This window comes from Semicossyphus pulcher, unplaced genomic scaffold (assembly GCF_022749685.1).
Source record: "Semicossyphus pulcher isolate SPU_LCO1_2020_fin unplaced genomic scaffold, fSemPul1.0.p SCAF_17, whole genome shotgun sequence".
Classification (NCBI taxonomy): Eukaryota; Metazoa; Chordata; class Actinopteri; order Labriformes; family Labridae; genus Semicossyphus; species Semicossyphus pulcher.
In genome coordinates this window covers 13,939,361-13,957,926 of record NW_027211681.1, presented here as the reverse complement: position 1 = coordinate 13,957,926, position 18,566 = coordinate 13,939,361, and the positions used below count along the sequence as shown (strand labels likewise).

The window sequence follows — 18,566 nt, the reverse complement described above, 5'->3', positions numbered from 1 at the left end:
CTCATCATCCACTGATCACTATGGCATTGATTTATAATCACTTTGGATCTCTTTTAGAAAGATGTCAGAAAACTGGAGTCTTCAAGATTACTGAAGCTAAGACTGGCTTTGAGTGACTGCCTGATCCATACTGGGTTTTTTTCTTAATATATAACTCTGTGTTCTTAAAGACATCATCTCGAAGTTCTCAGCTTTTATTTGGCAGCAACTTTGGCGACAAAAATGACTTGTCGGCGCATTCGTCCCAATTGAACCAGGCGTTTACGGTTGGCTCCGGTTGTAACTCTTGATTTTCCTGGCTGACGGTCGCTTTCCTTTTCAGACTGTTTGCTTCATCTGAGCGTCGAGTTTGTTTCTTTTTCTTTGGATTTTCACTTCTTGTTGAAGTTGTATCTGTAGTCATCCATCTTTTCTTTGTTTGTTCAGCCATAGTAGATTACTGTTTACTCGCAACACCTGCAGAGAGCGGAAAAGCAGGCGCTTAGCTCCGCCTACCCTCTCTGGCAGACCAACCACTGCTGGCTGATGGAAAACGCGTCACTAACTGGGCGCCGCTTGTGATTTTTTCCTACGAATGTCGCCACAGACACCCAGTCTGTAATAATTCTATATACTGCAAAGGCAAAGGCTTTCATCAGTGGACCATAGGCTCAATCACCATTGTGTCACCTCATTCGGCGATAGATAGAGACTTACAGACATTTATTTACATGAAAATCTAACGTTCAGATTCGTGTTTTCTTCAGCAGGTTTTATCCTCAGGATGAGGATCAGTGTGAATGTGGTCCCAGGTGTGTTGAAACATCGAAGCTGTCATAAACCATCAATAACTTCCCCACTGTGGGTCTGTATCCGTGCTTTGCTGTGAAAGTGTCACAGATGATTACATGTGTTTGTGTTTTGTCTCTGTGACAGTGTGAGCCAGTGTAAGGAGGTGGACAATGCTGCGAGGGCACGGCAGGTCCCGATGTCGCCGTCGGATTTTCTGGACAAACTGATGGGGAGAACGTCAGGATACGATGCCAGGATAAGACCGAACTTTAAAGGTAATGAATATACTTTCTTTGTGTTCCTCTGGGCTGAACTATCAACCATAGATTTTTATTTATCGATATTTTTCATGTTATTTAAAAGCAAAACAGGTCCGTCCAGCAGGTGGACCAAACAACATTTCAGCAACACTTCAAAGAATTGCCCGATTATGCAGAAACAACGCAGACCTGGTATCCCTGAAACACAACACAAATGTTATCCACTACATAGAGTCATACATTCTTCTAGTCTGGTTGGATACTCGGTTTCTAATTCTGAAATAAGGTGTCAAATAATTTGCACCTATTTGGAGAACCTTATGACTGGGATGCTGGCTAGGAAATTGTGAAAGGAAAAGAAAGAAACCTGTTGGAGCCGTCCATACGTGGCTCTCTGGAGACAACCGTCGTCCGGTAATTCTTGATAATAAGCACCTCGTCAGACATTATCCCTTACATAAACAATCCTCATATTGCTTACAAAACAGAACTTATAGGACACTGGACAAAAACACTGACACAGGTCTGTAGCAGGGGTGTCGCAGGGTAAATCACAATACGATACGTGGCCCACGATAACAATAATATCACTATACAGAGATTTTGTGATAACTGATATAATGCAAGGCAATCATAAAATGATACATCTCCACATCTGATTAAAGCTACAGTAAGGAACTTTCAGTTTGTGTGGACGAAGCCGTACCTCTGAGCTCTTCACTGATTTTGTCCTGTACGTGCTTTAGTGGTGAATTTGAACAAACAATCTCATCCAGCTTTCTTTAACAGTCATATGTCTCGCTCACTTTAAGTCTTTGCCCCCCCCGATGCGTCGCAAGCTGGAGCACAGTAAAGGTACGCGCGCAGAAATGGATCTTGTCACTCGTTGCTGGCGGTCTCCCAGGGCAACACGTTCTGGGGAGCGTTGGCTTGAGCCTCAAACGTTTTGAATGAAGCCCCGGTACGATGTTCAATATCAGCCCAACTGTCTCTCTGCTCCGCCCATATTTACTGTCACTCTGCCGCTCTCTCTCGTGCCTGCTCGACCAATGCGCACTGCACGACTCAAGTTACAGCAAGAGGAGAGGAGAGATGCGTTCAAGTCCAGTTGGGAAAACTCAAACTCTATCTCTTAATAGAGAGGAGGGTAAGAAGTACACCTCTGAAGTAGCCTACCTTCTCAATAATTGTTGATTTATGTTTTGCAGTAGGTTCGTTCTGTTGTTTCATGAGCTCGTCCGGCTCGTCTTAAATAAGTTCTCAGGTAAGAATAGTGATTCTCCAGTTCAGGGAAAGGGATGCTTTGACATTCAGTGATTAGATCAATCTGTGTCATAGCAATCCTTTTAAATTTGACGTCCAGTATTTTTCTGATCAGGCATCTGACAAATAGTCTTTTATTATTATTATTATTATTATTACTTTTTGGTTGATTATTATACATTTAGTCAGTATTAATATCATCGTAGGAATTGGAGACTATAAGTAATCTTAAAAAAATAATCGTTAGATTAACTGACGGATAAATAATCGTAATGGTAGTAAGCACATGCTTAATCGGTGTTACGATTATGAGGGGGTCCTTGGAAAATGCTCTCCCCTGTGAGGGGTCCCTGGCCCCAAAAAAGTGAATTAAATTTACAGAACTATAGAACAACTGTAAACAAATTAGGACATGAAAGTGGCTGGTGCATCTCTTCTTTTCACTGACGTCTTCTTCTTCTTCTTTTATCCTGCTGTCAACTTCTTCTTCGGCCAATTCTTTTCCGTACTCATTACCCTCGTTAATGTCATAAACGCCACCGCGAGGAGTCATGAAGTAGTGACGCGGTGAATCAAAATCTGTTTACAGCGCCGTATATCTGTAAAGTAAAATATCAGCATTTGGCACCAGTTTATTGATTATTGTATTGCATGAGTCGGGACGATGATATATTGCCACATTGATATTTAATCCTACCCATAGTCTGAAGAGCTCCGACAATGAGTCAGTTACAGAGAATTCATTGCAAACAGTTTTTGTCATTGATGAAATGTTTTGAAGATTTTTTAAGAGAACAAGTGAAACATTATATTTGCTGCTTTCTGTCAGTTTGTGAATGAAACGTTTTGGGGTTTTAAAAAGTTGGTCTGACAAAAGAAGCAATTTGAAGGCATCACTTTGGGCTCTGAAAAATGATGAGAGTTTTTCACTACTTTTGCATATAAACTGACTAGTAAGATAATCGATTAACCATAAAAATAATCAGATTAATCATGAGGAAATCATTCATTGCAGCCCTAATGCACGAGTCAATTACAAGGCAATGTGATAACTTCATCACTGGACTGAGAGTCAGCTGCTGTCCTGGCCAGGACCCCCGTGCAAAGAGGTTCTTTATCTCAATGGGAATATTCCATGTAAAATATAGATCGTTCATTTCCTGATTATATTACAGTTCAGTTGTGTCAAATATTCCTCTTTAATATGTTTTTATTTTTAGTGGAAAAACACTTAAAAACAATCAAACACACCAATGCCATCAACTGGTGCGGGAAATCTCTAATCTGTGCCGACTGGGTAACTGGTGACAGGTTCACGTGTTTGTCAGAGCCGAGCGTGATTTAACATTGAATGCATGTTACCCTGGAGGGTAAACTGCTCAGCACTTGTGTATAAATGTGCTGTGCATCCCCAAAGACCGTACCAAACCGTGTTTTGCTGGAGGGCAGCTTTAAAGAAACAAGCCTTTATAAAATCGAGCATCTCGTTTATCTCCAAAAATAAACTGTATTATTTATATTCTTTGCATCTACTGTAATCCGTCTAACTCTCTCTCTGCAGGTCCTCCAGTCAACGTGTCCTGTAACATCTTCATCAACAGCTTTGGCTCCATCGCTGAAACAACCATGGTGAGTAACAGAGATACTGAATGAAGCATAAAGGCACCGACAAGTTTATACAAAAGATTCACGTGTTCCATCAAAAAGACGATCAAATATGTGACGTCGTGTAGAGGACAGGCATTCATGTTCCAGCGTCTGTGTTACACATCTGCACTTTACCACAATGAATTTGTTATTGGTCAGACATGAAAATGTAGACGCAGGACTAGATCTTAGTACGGGAACTGTTCTGGTTTGTGTTTGTAGTTTGTAGTCCAAGTAGTATTGACCAATCACGTATCAGCAGGCTTCGGCGTATGCAGGAAAAACAGTCCGTGTGGAGAGCAAAAGCAGTAATGACGTCCCGGCTCCCATCAGCGTTATCTGACGACCATTTAGCTTCTTATTAATCTCTATAAACAGACATCTGCATGCTAACAGCTAACAATCTGTTCTAGATCAAACATCAAATCAGATCAAATCTGCTGACGCTGTGTCACGAAAGCCATTCAGCGTTTAGATTTCCTGACTTCCCTGAATGCATCATAAATGATGGCTCCGCCCTCCGTCTCATGTTAAAGTAGTGTTCTTCTCCTCTTGAGGACAGACCTGACAAAGCTTCATGTTGTTCCTAATCTGCATCATGATGTTGTTCTTTCAGCAAACTGAAGAGCCGTTAATTAAAGTCGATCACAAGAAAAACACTTTCTCTGTAAACAAGCAGCACGCAGAAAAGGAAGTCGTTTTAACAAAAACCAGGTAGGCCTGGACACCGTCATCAGCAACCAGAGGAGCCTGTTCAGTGAGAGACTGCTCCTTCCAAAGTGCAGGACTAACCGACTGAAGAACTCCTTTGTCCCTCATGCCATCAGGCTGTACAACTCCTCACTTAGGGGGAGGAGGTAACAGGGACAGACTCTCTCACAAGCGGTAGCCACTAATTCAGCTCACAAAGTTAATAGTAGTTAACTTCTTTTATTCAATAGTAATATTTATTTATTTCTCAAAGGGTCATATGTGCAATAAAAATCTGTCAATGTGCAATAATCTCTCACCACAGTGCAATAACCTAATACCACAGTGCAATAACCTAATTTAGTTTAATTGAACTATTACCCACTGTTTACTTGTACATTTTCTAAGAGTGTATATTTTATATATTTTGTTATCTAATTTTGTACTTTTTTATATATATATATATATATATCGATAGATATATATATTTTGATCTTTATTTTTTACCCTCTGTGTGCTGATTCTTTCCTATTGTATTGTACTGTATAAGCTGCTGGAGACTGAATTTCCCAGAGGGAGTCATCCCAAAGGGATCAATAAAGTTGAGTCTAAGTCTAAGTCTAAGAGCCGTTAATTAAAGTCGATCACAAGAAAATCTGTTTCTGTTTGGGCTTCATCCCGCTGAAGTAAGCCAGAGTGCAGCCTCTGTGTAACTTACTGTTTACAGTGAGACTGAGACTCAGCACAGACAGATGAACGGGCGCTCCTCCGGGGGATGGGACGAACCAAGAGATGACAGCGTTTATTTAGCAGACGTATCTGGAGGGAGAATATCACCTCACTTTGATTTAAACACACGGTCGCTTCTCAAGCTACTCACTGGACTGTAAATGATGCCGCACATGGAAAAGGACGTCTGAGCTGGAAGTCGTTCATCGCTAAAACGCTGGCCAAAGCGGAATACCCGAAAAAGTTCGCCGTCACTCCCAGAGGAGATATGGACGTTTGACGATAGCCGATGGGTTCAGATGTTAGTGAGACACTACACATGAAAATATTATGTGCATTAAAGGTAGAAAAGTCCGTGGCACTACAAGCTGCACTTTGCAGACAGAACTTTGCAGCTTGTTTCCGACTTATATTTTAAACAAGATGCATTTGTCCTTGACGGGAAGCTCCATCCTGTCAAGGATTTAAATAAGTAAAGTGTTTTTAGAGGTTTGTGTGAGGGCTTAATATTCAGGGTTATGCTCGGTGCACAGACAGGATGCTGTCATGTTTTAGTCAGGTCAGACATCATTAAATCTGAATGTGGACCTTCAGCGCTCTGAGGCTGGTGCTGGTGATTTTAGTTTTTGATCCCCTCTGCTTTCATTAGTGCAGATTCTCCCTCTGTCTGTGCATAAATGCAGCAGTGTGTACCTCTGCCAATCTCAAAGCAGCCACAGTTTCACAGAGCAGTGCAGGAGCAAGAGCGGGCAAGCGGAGATCTTTACAAAACAAGTGTAAAAGAAAGTGTTGGTCAAGAGGTTAAAAGTAAACTTGTCAGAAAACTGAACACTTGGACATAAATCAGCATGATAAGAACTAACTATAATGACAGAAACCATGTTGGAGAAAAATGTATTTGACGTGTATTTTGATTTTATAGTTTGACTCATGTCCCATCTGTTAACATGGAGGAGGTGGGCTTTATGAGCTATACCGCAGCCAGTCAGCAGGGGGCGCTAGAGAGGGTTTGGCTTCACTTTTAGGGAGCTGTCATGTCGGCCATCTTTTTATACAGTCATTGGTAAAAACGCTTTTAACACAATCCTGTTTAAAATAAATTGTATCAATTATTATGGTTTCTTGACCTCCATAACCTCTTAGCTCAGCTTGTGCAGATTATAGAGATACAAAGCATTTGAAGATATTTAAGGAAATGAGATCACAAGAAGCAAATATATCAATGTTTGCACTGGCAGACTCATTTATATTGCAGAGTTCAAAGGGTTAAACTGATGTAATAATTTATTAACTGACACCGCTGACATTATTCTTTTATTCTTCACATTTGATATTAATAACAGCTGTGGAGGTGGAAGTTGAATAATTCGTATTACTGGCGTATGAAGAGGGATTTATTGATGATACTGTCAGAGGCAGCACCTACCAGAGGGGTCAAATAATGTGAAGCAGGAGGAGAGAAAAGCTTGAGACGACGGCAGACGGGATGACACACTGATGAATGGAGAAAATGACCGATGGAGGCGGACGGAGACAGAAATCAGAGGAGACAGACAAGCAGACAGGAATAGCAGATGTGCAGTGAAGACGTTTAGTGACTCTGACAGCAAATACTTTAAAGTGACATGAAGTCAGACCTGGCTGCACTCAGGCTGCTTTGTACACCGATATTATGCATACACACACACACACACACACACACACACACACACAAACACACAGACTGAGACGAGGGTTTTCACAGGTCTCACAGCGTGCTTCGCTGGATTAGTAAGACTATACCAAAGTTGGTGGTGGTGCACTTTTCATCTGACTTTTAGGCTCCAGAGAGAAAGCATTTTACTGACGAAGTTAAAGTCACTTTATTGAGGAATCAGCAGCGCCACAGGCTGTAAAGAAAGATGGACGACATGACAGCTCCCTAAAAGTGAAGCCAAACCCTCTCTATCGCCCCCTGCTGACTGGCTGCAGTATAGCTCATAAAGCCCGCCTCCTCCATGTTAACAGATGGGACATGAGTCAAACTATAAAATCAGAATACACGTCAAATACATTTTTCTCCAACATGGTTTCTGTCATTATAGTTAGTTCTTATCATGCTGATTTATGTCCAAGTGTTCATTTTTCTGATAGGTTTACTTTTAATTAGTTATTTGATGCTATAAAAAGGGGGTGTGGCCTCATGATTGACAGCTCTGTTATCAAATTGGGCTCCTGCAGCCGATCTGTTCCTGAGTAACAGAGTAGAGGAGGAACGGCGAGAGGAGACGAAACTAACACTAACATTACAGTCATTGAACTTTCCATCAGCGTGAAAGAAGCTGCTCTGCTGCAGACTGAGCCCACCTGAGGGCTCCGACACGTTTATAAACAGAGCAGGTCCACACCGTTCTCTTTGTTGTATTATTTATAGAGACCCAACATGAGCTAGAAACACAAAACCTCGAGCAGAACCAGACTCATGGTGAACAATCATCTGAAGAGACTGATGGAAGAGGAAGAGAGAGACATCATCATCAACGGCTGGTGTTCGGCTACTTTCACCTGTTCTAACGCACAAGAATAAAATGTGTGTCAAAACACTCAATACAGTCCGGCTTCAGCGTTCAACCTGAATGCTACGAAAACACAAAATAGACTTCTGACATGGGAAAGAGCTGCTGTGTGATTGACTGTACAAACAGAGAGGCAACTGGATCACTGCAATTGAGCCTTTGCTAAGTCCCACCCCCCTTGGTTACTGTTGCTACGTCTGTCAAGCTTTCGATTGGCATGTAAATATTATGGCGTTTTGATTTATAACAATGAGAGATGTTCCAAGGTAATAGCAAATTTCTGGAAAAGTAGTTCCCAAATATCAGAGAGAAGTCGACAGAAAGGACGACGATACGCATTTGAAAGCTACATCCAGAATATGATTTGACGAAGGAGTTTCTGTTGATCTAAACTCTAGTGGGGTCTTCCACAATTTTTAACAACGCAGCGCAAACTGGGAATCATGATTGGACGACTCAAAAAGCTCCCCAGTATGTGATTTTGATTGATGATTGATGATAGCGAGGAGTTTGACTGACAGCCAGTCAGACTCCTCGCTATGGCAACACGCAACATCAAAGAGAAAAAGAGAAGCCTCATCAGTCGTACTCGTTACGGTCTCAGAGCAGACCATCATCATGGCTGCGTCTGTGCCAAGATAACACAGATACAATTCACTGTCATACTCTTTGAACAGGTTATATAAACTGGTCAATAATATCCTTATTAGACGGGCTGCTAACACCTTGTCTTTTCTCTTTATAAAGACCGGATACTACAGGTAAGAGTGCTGGATCCTGGGTGGAAAAAAGTGACTTGACTCGGAACTGGACTTGCCCAAGAAAAAATGACTCGAAACTTGCTTGAGACTTGGACCAAATGACTTGAGACTTACCTGGGACTTGAGCAAAGAGGACTTGGTCACAACACTGGTACTGACTACTGAACCCTCCTGGTGTGTTGCAGGTTTTTGACCCTTTTTTTAAAGTTTGAAAATGTCAGAAAAATTGTGAAATTATTGTTTCATCTGATGTGTAACCTCCCCTGCATGTTTGTAGCACACAGGTACTGTTTGGGTCAATTTGACCCGGCAGTGAAAGTGGAGGCTAAAAGAGGTCAAAGTGTCAAATTTACATCATTTGTATCTCAGCAGCTATTTCCTACTCCCTCTCACCATTCGCACACACACCTGTATGCAGACACGTGCACATGCACACACACACTTGGTCACAGTAGTGAAAAAGACGAGGATGTGTCTGAAGATGAAGACCATCTTGAGGTCAGATCACGTGTGTGTTTTGACACGCCGCCCCCACCCCCTATAGCCAGCCCACTTTGTGTCTCTCTCTTTCTAGTGTGTGTGTGTGTGTGTGTGTGTGTGTGTGTGTGTGCGTGTGTATCTTCATCTCTCTCGCGCTCTGTTTCGATACCGACAAATATATAAAAGCACACAAATATAACATCGCATTTGTCAATCACAGTGTTTTATTTTGAAAATTGTAATATCTACTCCTCTTCCTCCATGTTGAAACACAGTGAGTGGTCCTCATCTCCTATACACGTCAGACAGCACTGTCTCTAAAAGACATAATACCGACAGTGCCAGGGCGCAGCAGAATCGCAGTGACTCGTGTCACAGACATCAAGTCAGCGTCTGAGCTCGTCATTCCTCATGTAATACAGAAAATCCTTCTGGAAATGACTCATCTAGAAGGGAGACGTGGTTTCGGGGAGAAGTGGAAGGAGCTGGATGAAACGCATTTACATCCGTATCCGCTCCTCATCCTGGCTGGGGTCTATGAGTCGAATGATGAATCGACAGCCAGCCTGTGGGATGCAGAAGCAGGCAGGCCCATATCTGGAGCCACCATCTCTCTGGAGACTTTTTCATCTTCTTCTCTTTTGGCTTGATTTTAGTGACCGGGTCAATTTGACCCTGAACAGAAGAGGTGTCCCATCTCTATTTGTCACCCCATGAGGAAAAAAAAAAATATATATATATACATGTTCTGTAAAAGGAATGTATTTTATAGTTTTTCCAATGTACATAAAAAATAGTTAAACGTGTATTATCCTGATGGAACCATGATCTACGAAAGGTGAATCACACCACTGCAATAAATATTCATTGAATTGTTCGTAACGGTGTTAGTAATGAGGTACAAACGCTGTTTACTAAGATTTTTAGGTTTCTGAAACTCTTGGAGGATTAAACATGCACCGGGTCACACGGACATTATTGCTGATAAACTGACAAATGAATATAACAGGAGGGTTAAACACCCAGCATCTTTCATTTTTTTCAGCGTTTATTAAAAACCAAGTGTTCCACAAACTAAAGGGGGGAGGTGTAGACAGTGTTAGCGATCCACGACAAACTTAGCTCTCCTTATAAAGCAATCACACAGTGAGCCAGATACGTTTCTACAACATTCAGTTTATCGTTAGCATTCTTATAGGTGGCTGAATCACACTGCGAGGCTGCAGAAACATGGCTCAGATGTTGGTAGTAACAACAAAGTCATGTTCACTTCCTGTGCAAAGATGAAAATAAGTTAATTTCACCAACAAATCCCGCCTTGCAGTACGACCGAGCCTCAAGGCTCCTGTTCAGGCTCTGCGTTGTTTTCTTCCCTGGCGGTGAAATCAGGTTCATATGAAGGTCAGGTTTTTTGGCCACATGTCCACAGACTGCTGTCTTTGGCAAACTGTGGGGCTCTCTGTGGATCTCTGTTTTCATCGTTTCCACTACTGAAGGCAGCCATTAACACAGCACCAATATTAACGCTTTAGTTAATCCAGGACGTGCATCAAAACATAAATATAAATAGATCATAGTTTGCTAAAACGCATCAGTTGGAAGGAGGAATCAAAGGTTTTTGGTGAAGACGCTTATTACTAAGTGTTGCCATCGCTAACGTTAGCTACCCAAGCTAAGTTACATGAAGTTAGTTCAACCAGGAGAGACTTCATTATCAGGATGGAGGTGGTGATGGTGGTGAAGACAGGATGAGCTGAGGAGCTTGGAGGGGAACGGGGTGGAGGACGGTCGCAATGATCGAGCTGAAACGACAAACTGTCTGCGGAAGAGAGGAGAGCTTTAAAATTTGACAGCAGCGGGATGATTGGTCGACAGACGTCGAGGCTGAATCTGGTTGGTTTAGTACTTAAATAGTATACGCCCATAATCAGCTGATCACCAGACAGGAAGGACAGAGCAGGAGAGAGAGAACGTGACATGATAAATGATGGCTAATGGATGACTGAATGAGTATAAACAGTCTTCCTGCCAGGCATAACAGAAATAAGTCAGAGGAGAAAAAAAATGTTGTTTTGCTTGTCAAAAAATCCTTCTTCACATGATTTATTCTTTTGATGTTAGACTTTTTTTCTGAACATTGCGGCTTTATTTTTGAAACTTTGAAAAAAAGTGTCTCTGCTTTAGCAGGAAATGAGTTTTAACTTGTTACATTTTTCCTGGTGCCTCTGTCGGATCCTTGGCTACAGCCTCGGTGTCAGCCTTCATAAACACAAACTGATTGACAGCATTGATTGATCGTTAGAAGTTTGTATTCCAGCGTGTCAGTAACGATTGAAGGCGTTTGCGATGCTTCATTACGCTCCGACATGGCTTCACTCTCCATCAGCCCGTCTGTCGCGTCATTAGCAGACCCGGTTGTGATCAGTCGAGTCCTCGCTGAAGACGGATGGATGATTGAAGTGACAGGGTCTAAGTGCTTTCTGCACCACCGCGAGTTCTTCTGACAGATCTGCCATTTGTATGTGTGTGCGTGTGTGTTTATATGTGTGTGTATGTGTGTGTCAGTGTGTGTCAGTGTGTGTCAGTGTGTGTGCCTGCAAAGCATGAACTGTCACAAGAAATTTCAGAATGAACAATATTGCTCTCATTTGACTTTTATTATTTAGCAGATATGAATTTTTCATGTACGAATGTGTGCGTGCGTGCGTGCGTGCGTGCGTGCGTGCGTGCGTGCGTGCGTGCGTGCGTGCGTGCGTGCGTGCGTGCGTGCGTGCGTGCGTGCGTGCGTGCGTGTGTTTACACAACACCGAGCCAGCTTGCATGTGTCAGCTTGGCCCTAGTGTTTTTTGAGTCTGACTGTAGTAGCTACATAATCACAGGGAAATCATCATTATTATTATCACTTTCATTTTTGCTTTAGTTTCATTTAAATTTAAATTCCACCAGTTTCCTGTTTTAATTTTCATCGTTATAAATTAAACAATCCGATGATTTAAAAGACGCTTGTTCTGACTTTTACATTATATTGTTTTTTTTGTTGTACAGGATGAAAAGTTCCCATTTCATGAAAGCAAAAAACTTTTGTTACTAACGAAGTGGTCTGTTTCTTCAGTGGATTATTCAGGCTGAAGCAGTGAAACAAGCTATAATGGCTGCAACTTAATCCTGCGGCCAGATTCAACAGATCAAAGTACGTCTACTAGAGCTCTATGTTTTTCCTCTGGCAGGTTCAGATTGTTGTTCTAAGTGTCTGACAACATCACAGTCAGGATCCCTACAGAAACAGACCTTTTTGTTTAAGAAGTAGACGCTTGTTTTAAACCAGGAACAGCCGATACATCTCTTTCTTTAAAGACACCAGACTACTGACAAAAACTGTGACTTTACCTCTTAGAACACGGGAGCTGCTGCTCTACCGCGGCCTGGATCAGGGTTTGTTTATCCATCCATCCATCCATCATCTATACCATTTATCCTGCTCAGGGTCGCGGGGGGGGGGCTGGAGCCTATCATAACTGTCACTGGGGTTACACCTGGACTGATCGCCAGTCAATCACAGGGCTCACGCTCACATTCACACCTACGGGCAATTTCGAGTCACCAATGAACCTAACGAGCATGTCTGTGGACTGTGGGAGGAAGCCGGAGTACCCAGGGAGAACGTGCAAACTCCACACAGGAAGGCCCACTACGTCCGAACCAGGACTCGAACCAGGAACTTTCTAGCTGTGCAGCCTTTGGTTTGTTTAGATCCAACAGAAATCTTTGTATAACACAATAACAAACTAATTAGCCATTCAAAGCAGCTCTGTAAGGTGAAATCGCTGTTTTTGTGAATGGAGTCTGGTTGTTTTGAAGAGAGCGACGTACGAGCACCTCGGTAGACATGGACCTGTTTGTTAAACAAGAATCACTTGTAACAGATGTACTGTGATTGGGCACATTTGCCCCCAAAGATTGGTTCACATGAAGGAATCTACTGGAGCAATTCCAAAACTTTTAGCACCTATGAGTCATTCAGAGCCCAAAGTATATATAAAAACCTCTAAAGACTCTTTAAGAATTAAAACTGAGGTTTAATGGGGGTTACCAGTCGGAGGTTTGGGGAGGTATGGACAGAGTAAAAAAAAGGTGAAGAGAAACTTCTATATTTTGTGAAAAACATTGAAGTTGCTTCTCCACAGTTCATATTACTGGCCTAGAAAGAAGCTAACCCACTGGTGACACTGGTAACATAGACATGTGTTAAAGGTCCTAATCCAGTGATTGATCTGGAAACTGAGAGCAGGATGTCAAAGTCAGGGGGTCAACGAAGGGGCGTTTGATGAAAGGTACAAACAGTGAGTCCTGTGCAGACTGCGGGTCAGTGTTAACGCAGAGGTCGTGATGCTCTGTTTACACTGAGAGCTGCAGAGAGAGAGGAGCACAGAGAGAGAGACGCACAGGGGCCATATGTCACATTAGGATTAAGACCTTTCCCTCTTCTCACCATCTGTCTTTTCATCTCCCCGCTCCTCTTTTCATCTGAACAAGAGAGCGCAGTGACATAACCTCGACACATCAACAACACGTCTCAAATATGTTTTACTGTCATGACAGGAAGTATTTATTTTCCAGCTGACACGCATATGACCTGTTTGTTTGTTTAATGTAATCACTAAGAAATGTGGTGCACGGGGAGTAAAAACGCTGTCGGTTCAGCAGTGAGAATCAGAGATTAAACATATACAATATATTATTGTATAACACATTTCACAAAACAGCTCAAAGCACTTTGCATGAGGCAAACACATGAAGCAAGTCCTTTGTATGACAGATAAGAAGACAGACAGAGAGTGTCAAAAGAACAATGATAGGAAGTTAAACATAGTTGATAACAATCGTCAGAACAAGATCCAAATAAAGATGAACATAGAATATATATAACAACACATGAGGGGGAAATAAAATCCAAGCTTTAACTTTATAATCCAGAGATCACATAAAAACCAGCAGGAAAGTCTTAGCTAAAGACTGAAGTGAACTGAGGAGATTTTATCTGCATCTTGATGGATCAAAATAAATACAAGCCCGACTGTCTGCGTTCTGTTTGTGTTTGTGCTGTTTAAGGTTCAAGATCACAAAAACAAGATAGACCCGAACAGGACGTCAATCAGGGGACAGAGATCTCCTGATTGATCAGATCAGATCAATCAGAATTAGCTCTGACTGGATTATAGAAAGGACATCTGTTGTGTTAACATGGTGTGAAATTAATGGATGGATTGATTGATGGATGGATGGATGGATAAATTAATGGATGGATTGATGGATGGATGGATGGATAAATTAATGGATGGATGGATGGATGGATGGATGGATGGATGGATGGATGGATGGATGGATGGATAAATTAATGGATGGATGGATGGATGGATAAATTCATTAATTTTCTTAATAAAACAAAGTAATCCTTTTTATTTTGACTTTGTGTACTTACTGAAAAAGAATCACTGAAACTGAAAAGATGTTACAAAATATCTTTTAAAAATCTAAATTTAAATCAGGTGAAATCTCTCTGAATAAACGAAGCTGCAGTCTGCGCTCCTGGCTTAGTTATTCATTCATTTCTTAAAAGGAGAATCAGCAGCACAGCTACATGTAACTGATTCATTTCACACAGAATTCACAACAGGTGAGCTGCATGCGGACGCTCACCTGTTAATGACGTAGTGTATCAAAACTGAGAGTGCAGAATGACATCAGCACCAACCAGCTGCACAAAATCACTCAAACAGCAGCGTAAGAAGGTCCGTATGTCACAGGAGAGGCTGCACCTCAATGAGAACATTAACAGACGATGCCTCTCTCTCTCTCTCTCTCTTTCTCTCTCTCTCTCTGTACATATGCGAGGAGTAGAGAGAGAGAGAGAGAGAGAGAGTTTATCGATAGTGGACAGCCATCTTGTACGGATACAAAAAATGCAAAGATGGTCAGTAAATATACCTGAGCAGGCCACCTGGTTTGTCTATGGTTCTCATAGCGGGTCGGGGAGCTGTTTTCAGTGGGTGGCGGATGTGTGCGTGTTTTGTGATGTTGACATACTGAGATGGTTTTGTTCCGTCTCAGGTCCAAACTGCACCATTTTTCATTGCTTAAATGTAAGTGGTAGAAAATGTTAGAAATGTGGGTCGTGATTAGTCATTGAGGTGGAGGTGGCTCCAGTTGAGAACCACTCGTCTATGTGATCTCTAATTGTCTCGCGAGGAAGCGCTTCATCCCTAATATCCAGACACATACAGTGGTTGCACCTGCAGAGTTGTTTATCAGATAATCTCTGTGACTAATGTTATTGATATAAGTAGTGGATGCAGTGAAATACCTGCTGCGTCCTTCTTTCTTTGTTGACTTAACGGCTCTGGTGAAATATTGAGGTCACTGTATGATGTGGATGTAACGCTCACCTGCCTCCAGGTGGCTCAGTCGTGTTTGACTTTTATCCCACTGCTTCAGTTTGCTGAATGCAGTTTTTTTTAAAGAATTTTTATCATGGCGATTTGGCCTTGGCAACAAAACCCCAAATCAAACTGTCCACGGTGGCACGAGGAGAGGGGATCGTACGCAGGATCAAACAGATTGTCGAGGTCCGGACAAAAAACATTTCTTTTGTCTGACAATTAATGATAACTGGTGTCCTCGTGTTTGTTCTGGTGTGACATTCACCTTCCCGGTGCCCGCCCATCCAGCTTCCCATATGACACGTCACCCAGCGCAAAAACTGCCGGCTCTATCAAAATAAAAGCCTGAATAAATACTCAAACATATTAATAACACAAATTGTATCAAACTTAATCCTCTATCTTCCTTTAAACGAAAAAAACAACAAATAAATAAATAAATGACTAAATGTAAAACAATCAAATTATACAAAACAATGTGAATAGTTGAATTAAAGCACCTGCAGGGTAAATTGTGACACGTTTGTTCTTTGTTTCACCATAAAGTCACTGAAAGACGAGGAAACCAAAGAGGAGGAGAGATTCAGAGTTGATTTTTGAATGCCCTGTGTCACACACACACACACACACACACACACACACACACACACACAGCTTAGAGCCAGGTTGGTTCACTCTGGTCTGTACACGCTATCTATGTTAAACAGATTTACGACTGTTACACTCTCTGTTTTTCATTTGTTCACTCAATCTCTCCATCCCTCTTAATCCATCCTGTGTCTGTGTGCGAGCAGTTTTTCTGACTGCACGGGGAGACACATGACGAGGCCGCAGGTCTGTCAGCACACAAATCATCTCAAGTTCAAACCTGTGGAGGAACAATGGAGCCGTCCTGTTGTCAGCAGTGCACCTGAACCCGGCTGCATGTGGTGCTTCTTTTACCCTGCAATAGAAACGGTCTGCATGGGCAAACATTAGCATTAGCATTAGCATTATCATGTCATTTCTTGGAGTATTTTTAAATGCTTCATATCCTTAGAATCTGCACAACCTGAGCTAAAAGGTAATATAAGTTAATAAGCCGTATAGTTGATAAAAGTCTTAATTCTGTCATAATTAAAATAAGAGGTTTGATCTTCTGCATGAACAGGGTCTGCGTTGGTATTTGACTTATGGTGATGTTAATTCTTTGCATATTTTCAATGATTTATATCCCTAAAATCACTCTAACAAAACAGTGATTGAAGTTACCGGCTCCAGCTGTAAAGTTATAATTATACTGCGACCGTGATGCCTTCATGAACAACCCTTGACAAAGTGACGAGACGAAACACAGCAGCTCTCTGTTTCACACAATGCTTGAGCTGTCATTGTTTTTATTCAAGATCAATTCAGAAGGAACTTTGCACAGAGCGATATCCTGTGGACGCCCTGTGGAGGTCGGTTTTTAAAGGATTAAAGCTGCATTTGTATTTTATATCTGGCAGCTTTATGGCAGTGGTACGAGCTGTTACTACAAACGTTGACATCTTACAAAGCAGCGGACAAAGTTTGCTCTCGTCTTGTGTTTACTTTCCACCAAACTGAGTAATTTTTTTTCTTCAGCTCTTTGATGCCCCACGTGTTCACCATCTCGTTACCTACGTCTTTGTCTGTCTGCCGTTCTTCAAATGCTCGCGCTTTACAGATCCTGCAGGCCATCCTTTTCTTTGCAGTGTTGAGGACGCGATGGTGTTGCGTCGGCCGCCACTTTTTTGCTATGTTTTGTTTACTTGACGCTTCCCGGTTGCTGTTTAGTTTTCTTTTACTGTGTGTCTTTGGTGTTTTAGTGCAGACGAAACACTTGAAACATTTTTTAACACACAATAGCACAAAAAAACTCCCAACCCAATCGAGGCAGTAATAGACCAACAACTCCCGTGTCCTGACCGGTAAAATTACTGGTTTTGTCTCTGGAGTTTTGTGGCTTTGACGAGAGCGAGCAGCATCTCAACAAGAGTGTTTAGTGGACGTTCTTTCATCTTCATCGATTTCCCCCAAACATTACGTTGCAGCCTTTTTTTTACCTGCCAGCTGAATCAATCCACTGGAGCAACTCCAAACTTTTTGTATCTAATAGTCATTTAGATCAAAGCCCAGCTTTAAAATTACCATTAAAAAGCTCAGCGTAGGTCTCTACCTGCCAACAGACATCACATCTCAAAGTGTGGATGTTCAGGATCACCCCGGGCACACAGTGAATCACTGTACAGTGAATTCCTGCGCCGATAAGGTTTCTGCATCAGCAAACACAGGGACACATGTGAATCAGCTGCACGAGACCTCGGCAGCGATGATAAAGACATGATGTGTGGTGTAAAAGTTAAAGATTAAAGGGGTTGAACAGTGAGGTATATTTTTTATGTAATAATACAATAGTGTATTCAGTTTGTTCCTCTGCTTCTCAGGGGAGGTCTTGTCACATCATAAACACGGAGACGACTCGGCTCATGAAATAAAAATTGCATGTTTGACTCATGTAGGCCGAAAGCCTCAGCAACAGTTAGCATTACTGTCGCACCTAAATCAGACTTTCCCCTGTTTAATTTCATTAGCCGCATCTGTGCTCACCGTGTAGTGTAGTGAAGTGGAAGAGTGATGTCACTTCCAGTCAGTGAGCATAGTGAGCAGGGACACACTCACTGCCTTTAACAGTGCATTCTGGGAATATTCTTGGGAGCTGAACTTGCAGTACAAAGGAGCGATCGTGGCATCAGGACACTCTCTGTCGAGGGACCAGTTTGAGATGCCCTGTGTTATCGTCTCAACGACCACTTGAATCATTGAAAAATTAACTATTCACCAAAATGCTTCCTGCTCCCACAAAAAGCAGCCTCCTACCGTGTACGATAACAGCGCTGAGTTATGCATGTCATCCCCTCCCCCGCCTAAGCCAGGCTTATCTCCTCTCATTGTTCTTAATTCCCACATAGA

At 42.0% G+C, this 18,566-nt stretch overlaps 1 protein-coding gene across 1 annotated transcript in view; it reads left to right on the top strand.

Annotated features, from left to right (window-relative positions):
• The first annotated feature begins 967 nt into the window (after positions 1 to 967).
• Positions 968 to 18,566, top strand: part of glra3 (glycine receptor, alpha 3) — a 39,625-nt gene continuing 22,026 nt past the window's right edge. Inside the window, exons 1-2 of the mRNA XM_069665833.1 lie at positions 968 to 1,046; positions 3,856 to 3,923. Coding sequence (XP_069521934.1) covers positions 968 to 1,046; positions 3,856 to 3,923 — 147 coding nt within the window. The remainder of the gene's footprint in view (positions 1,047 to 3,855; positions 3,924 to 18,566) is intronic.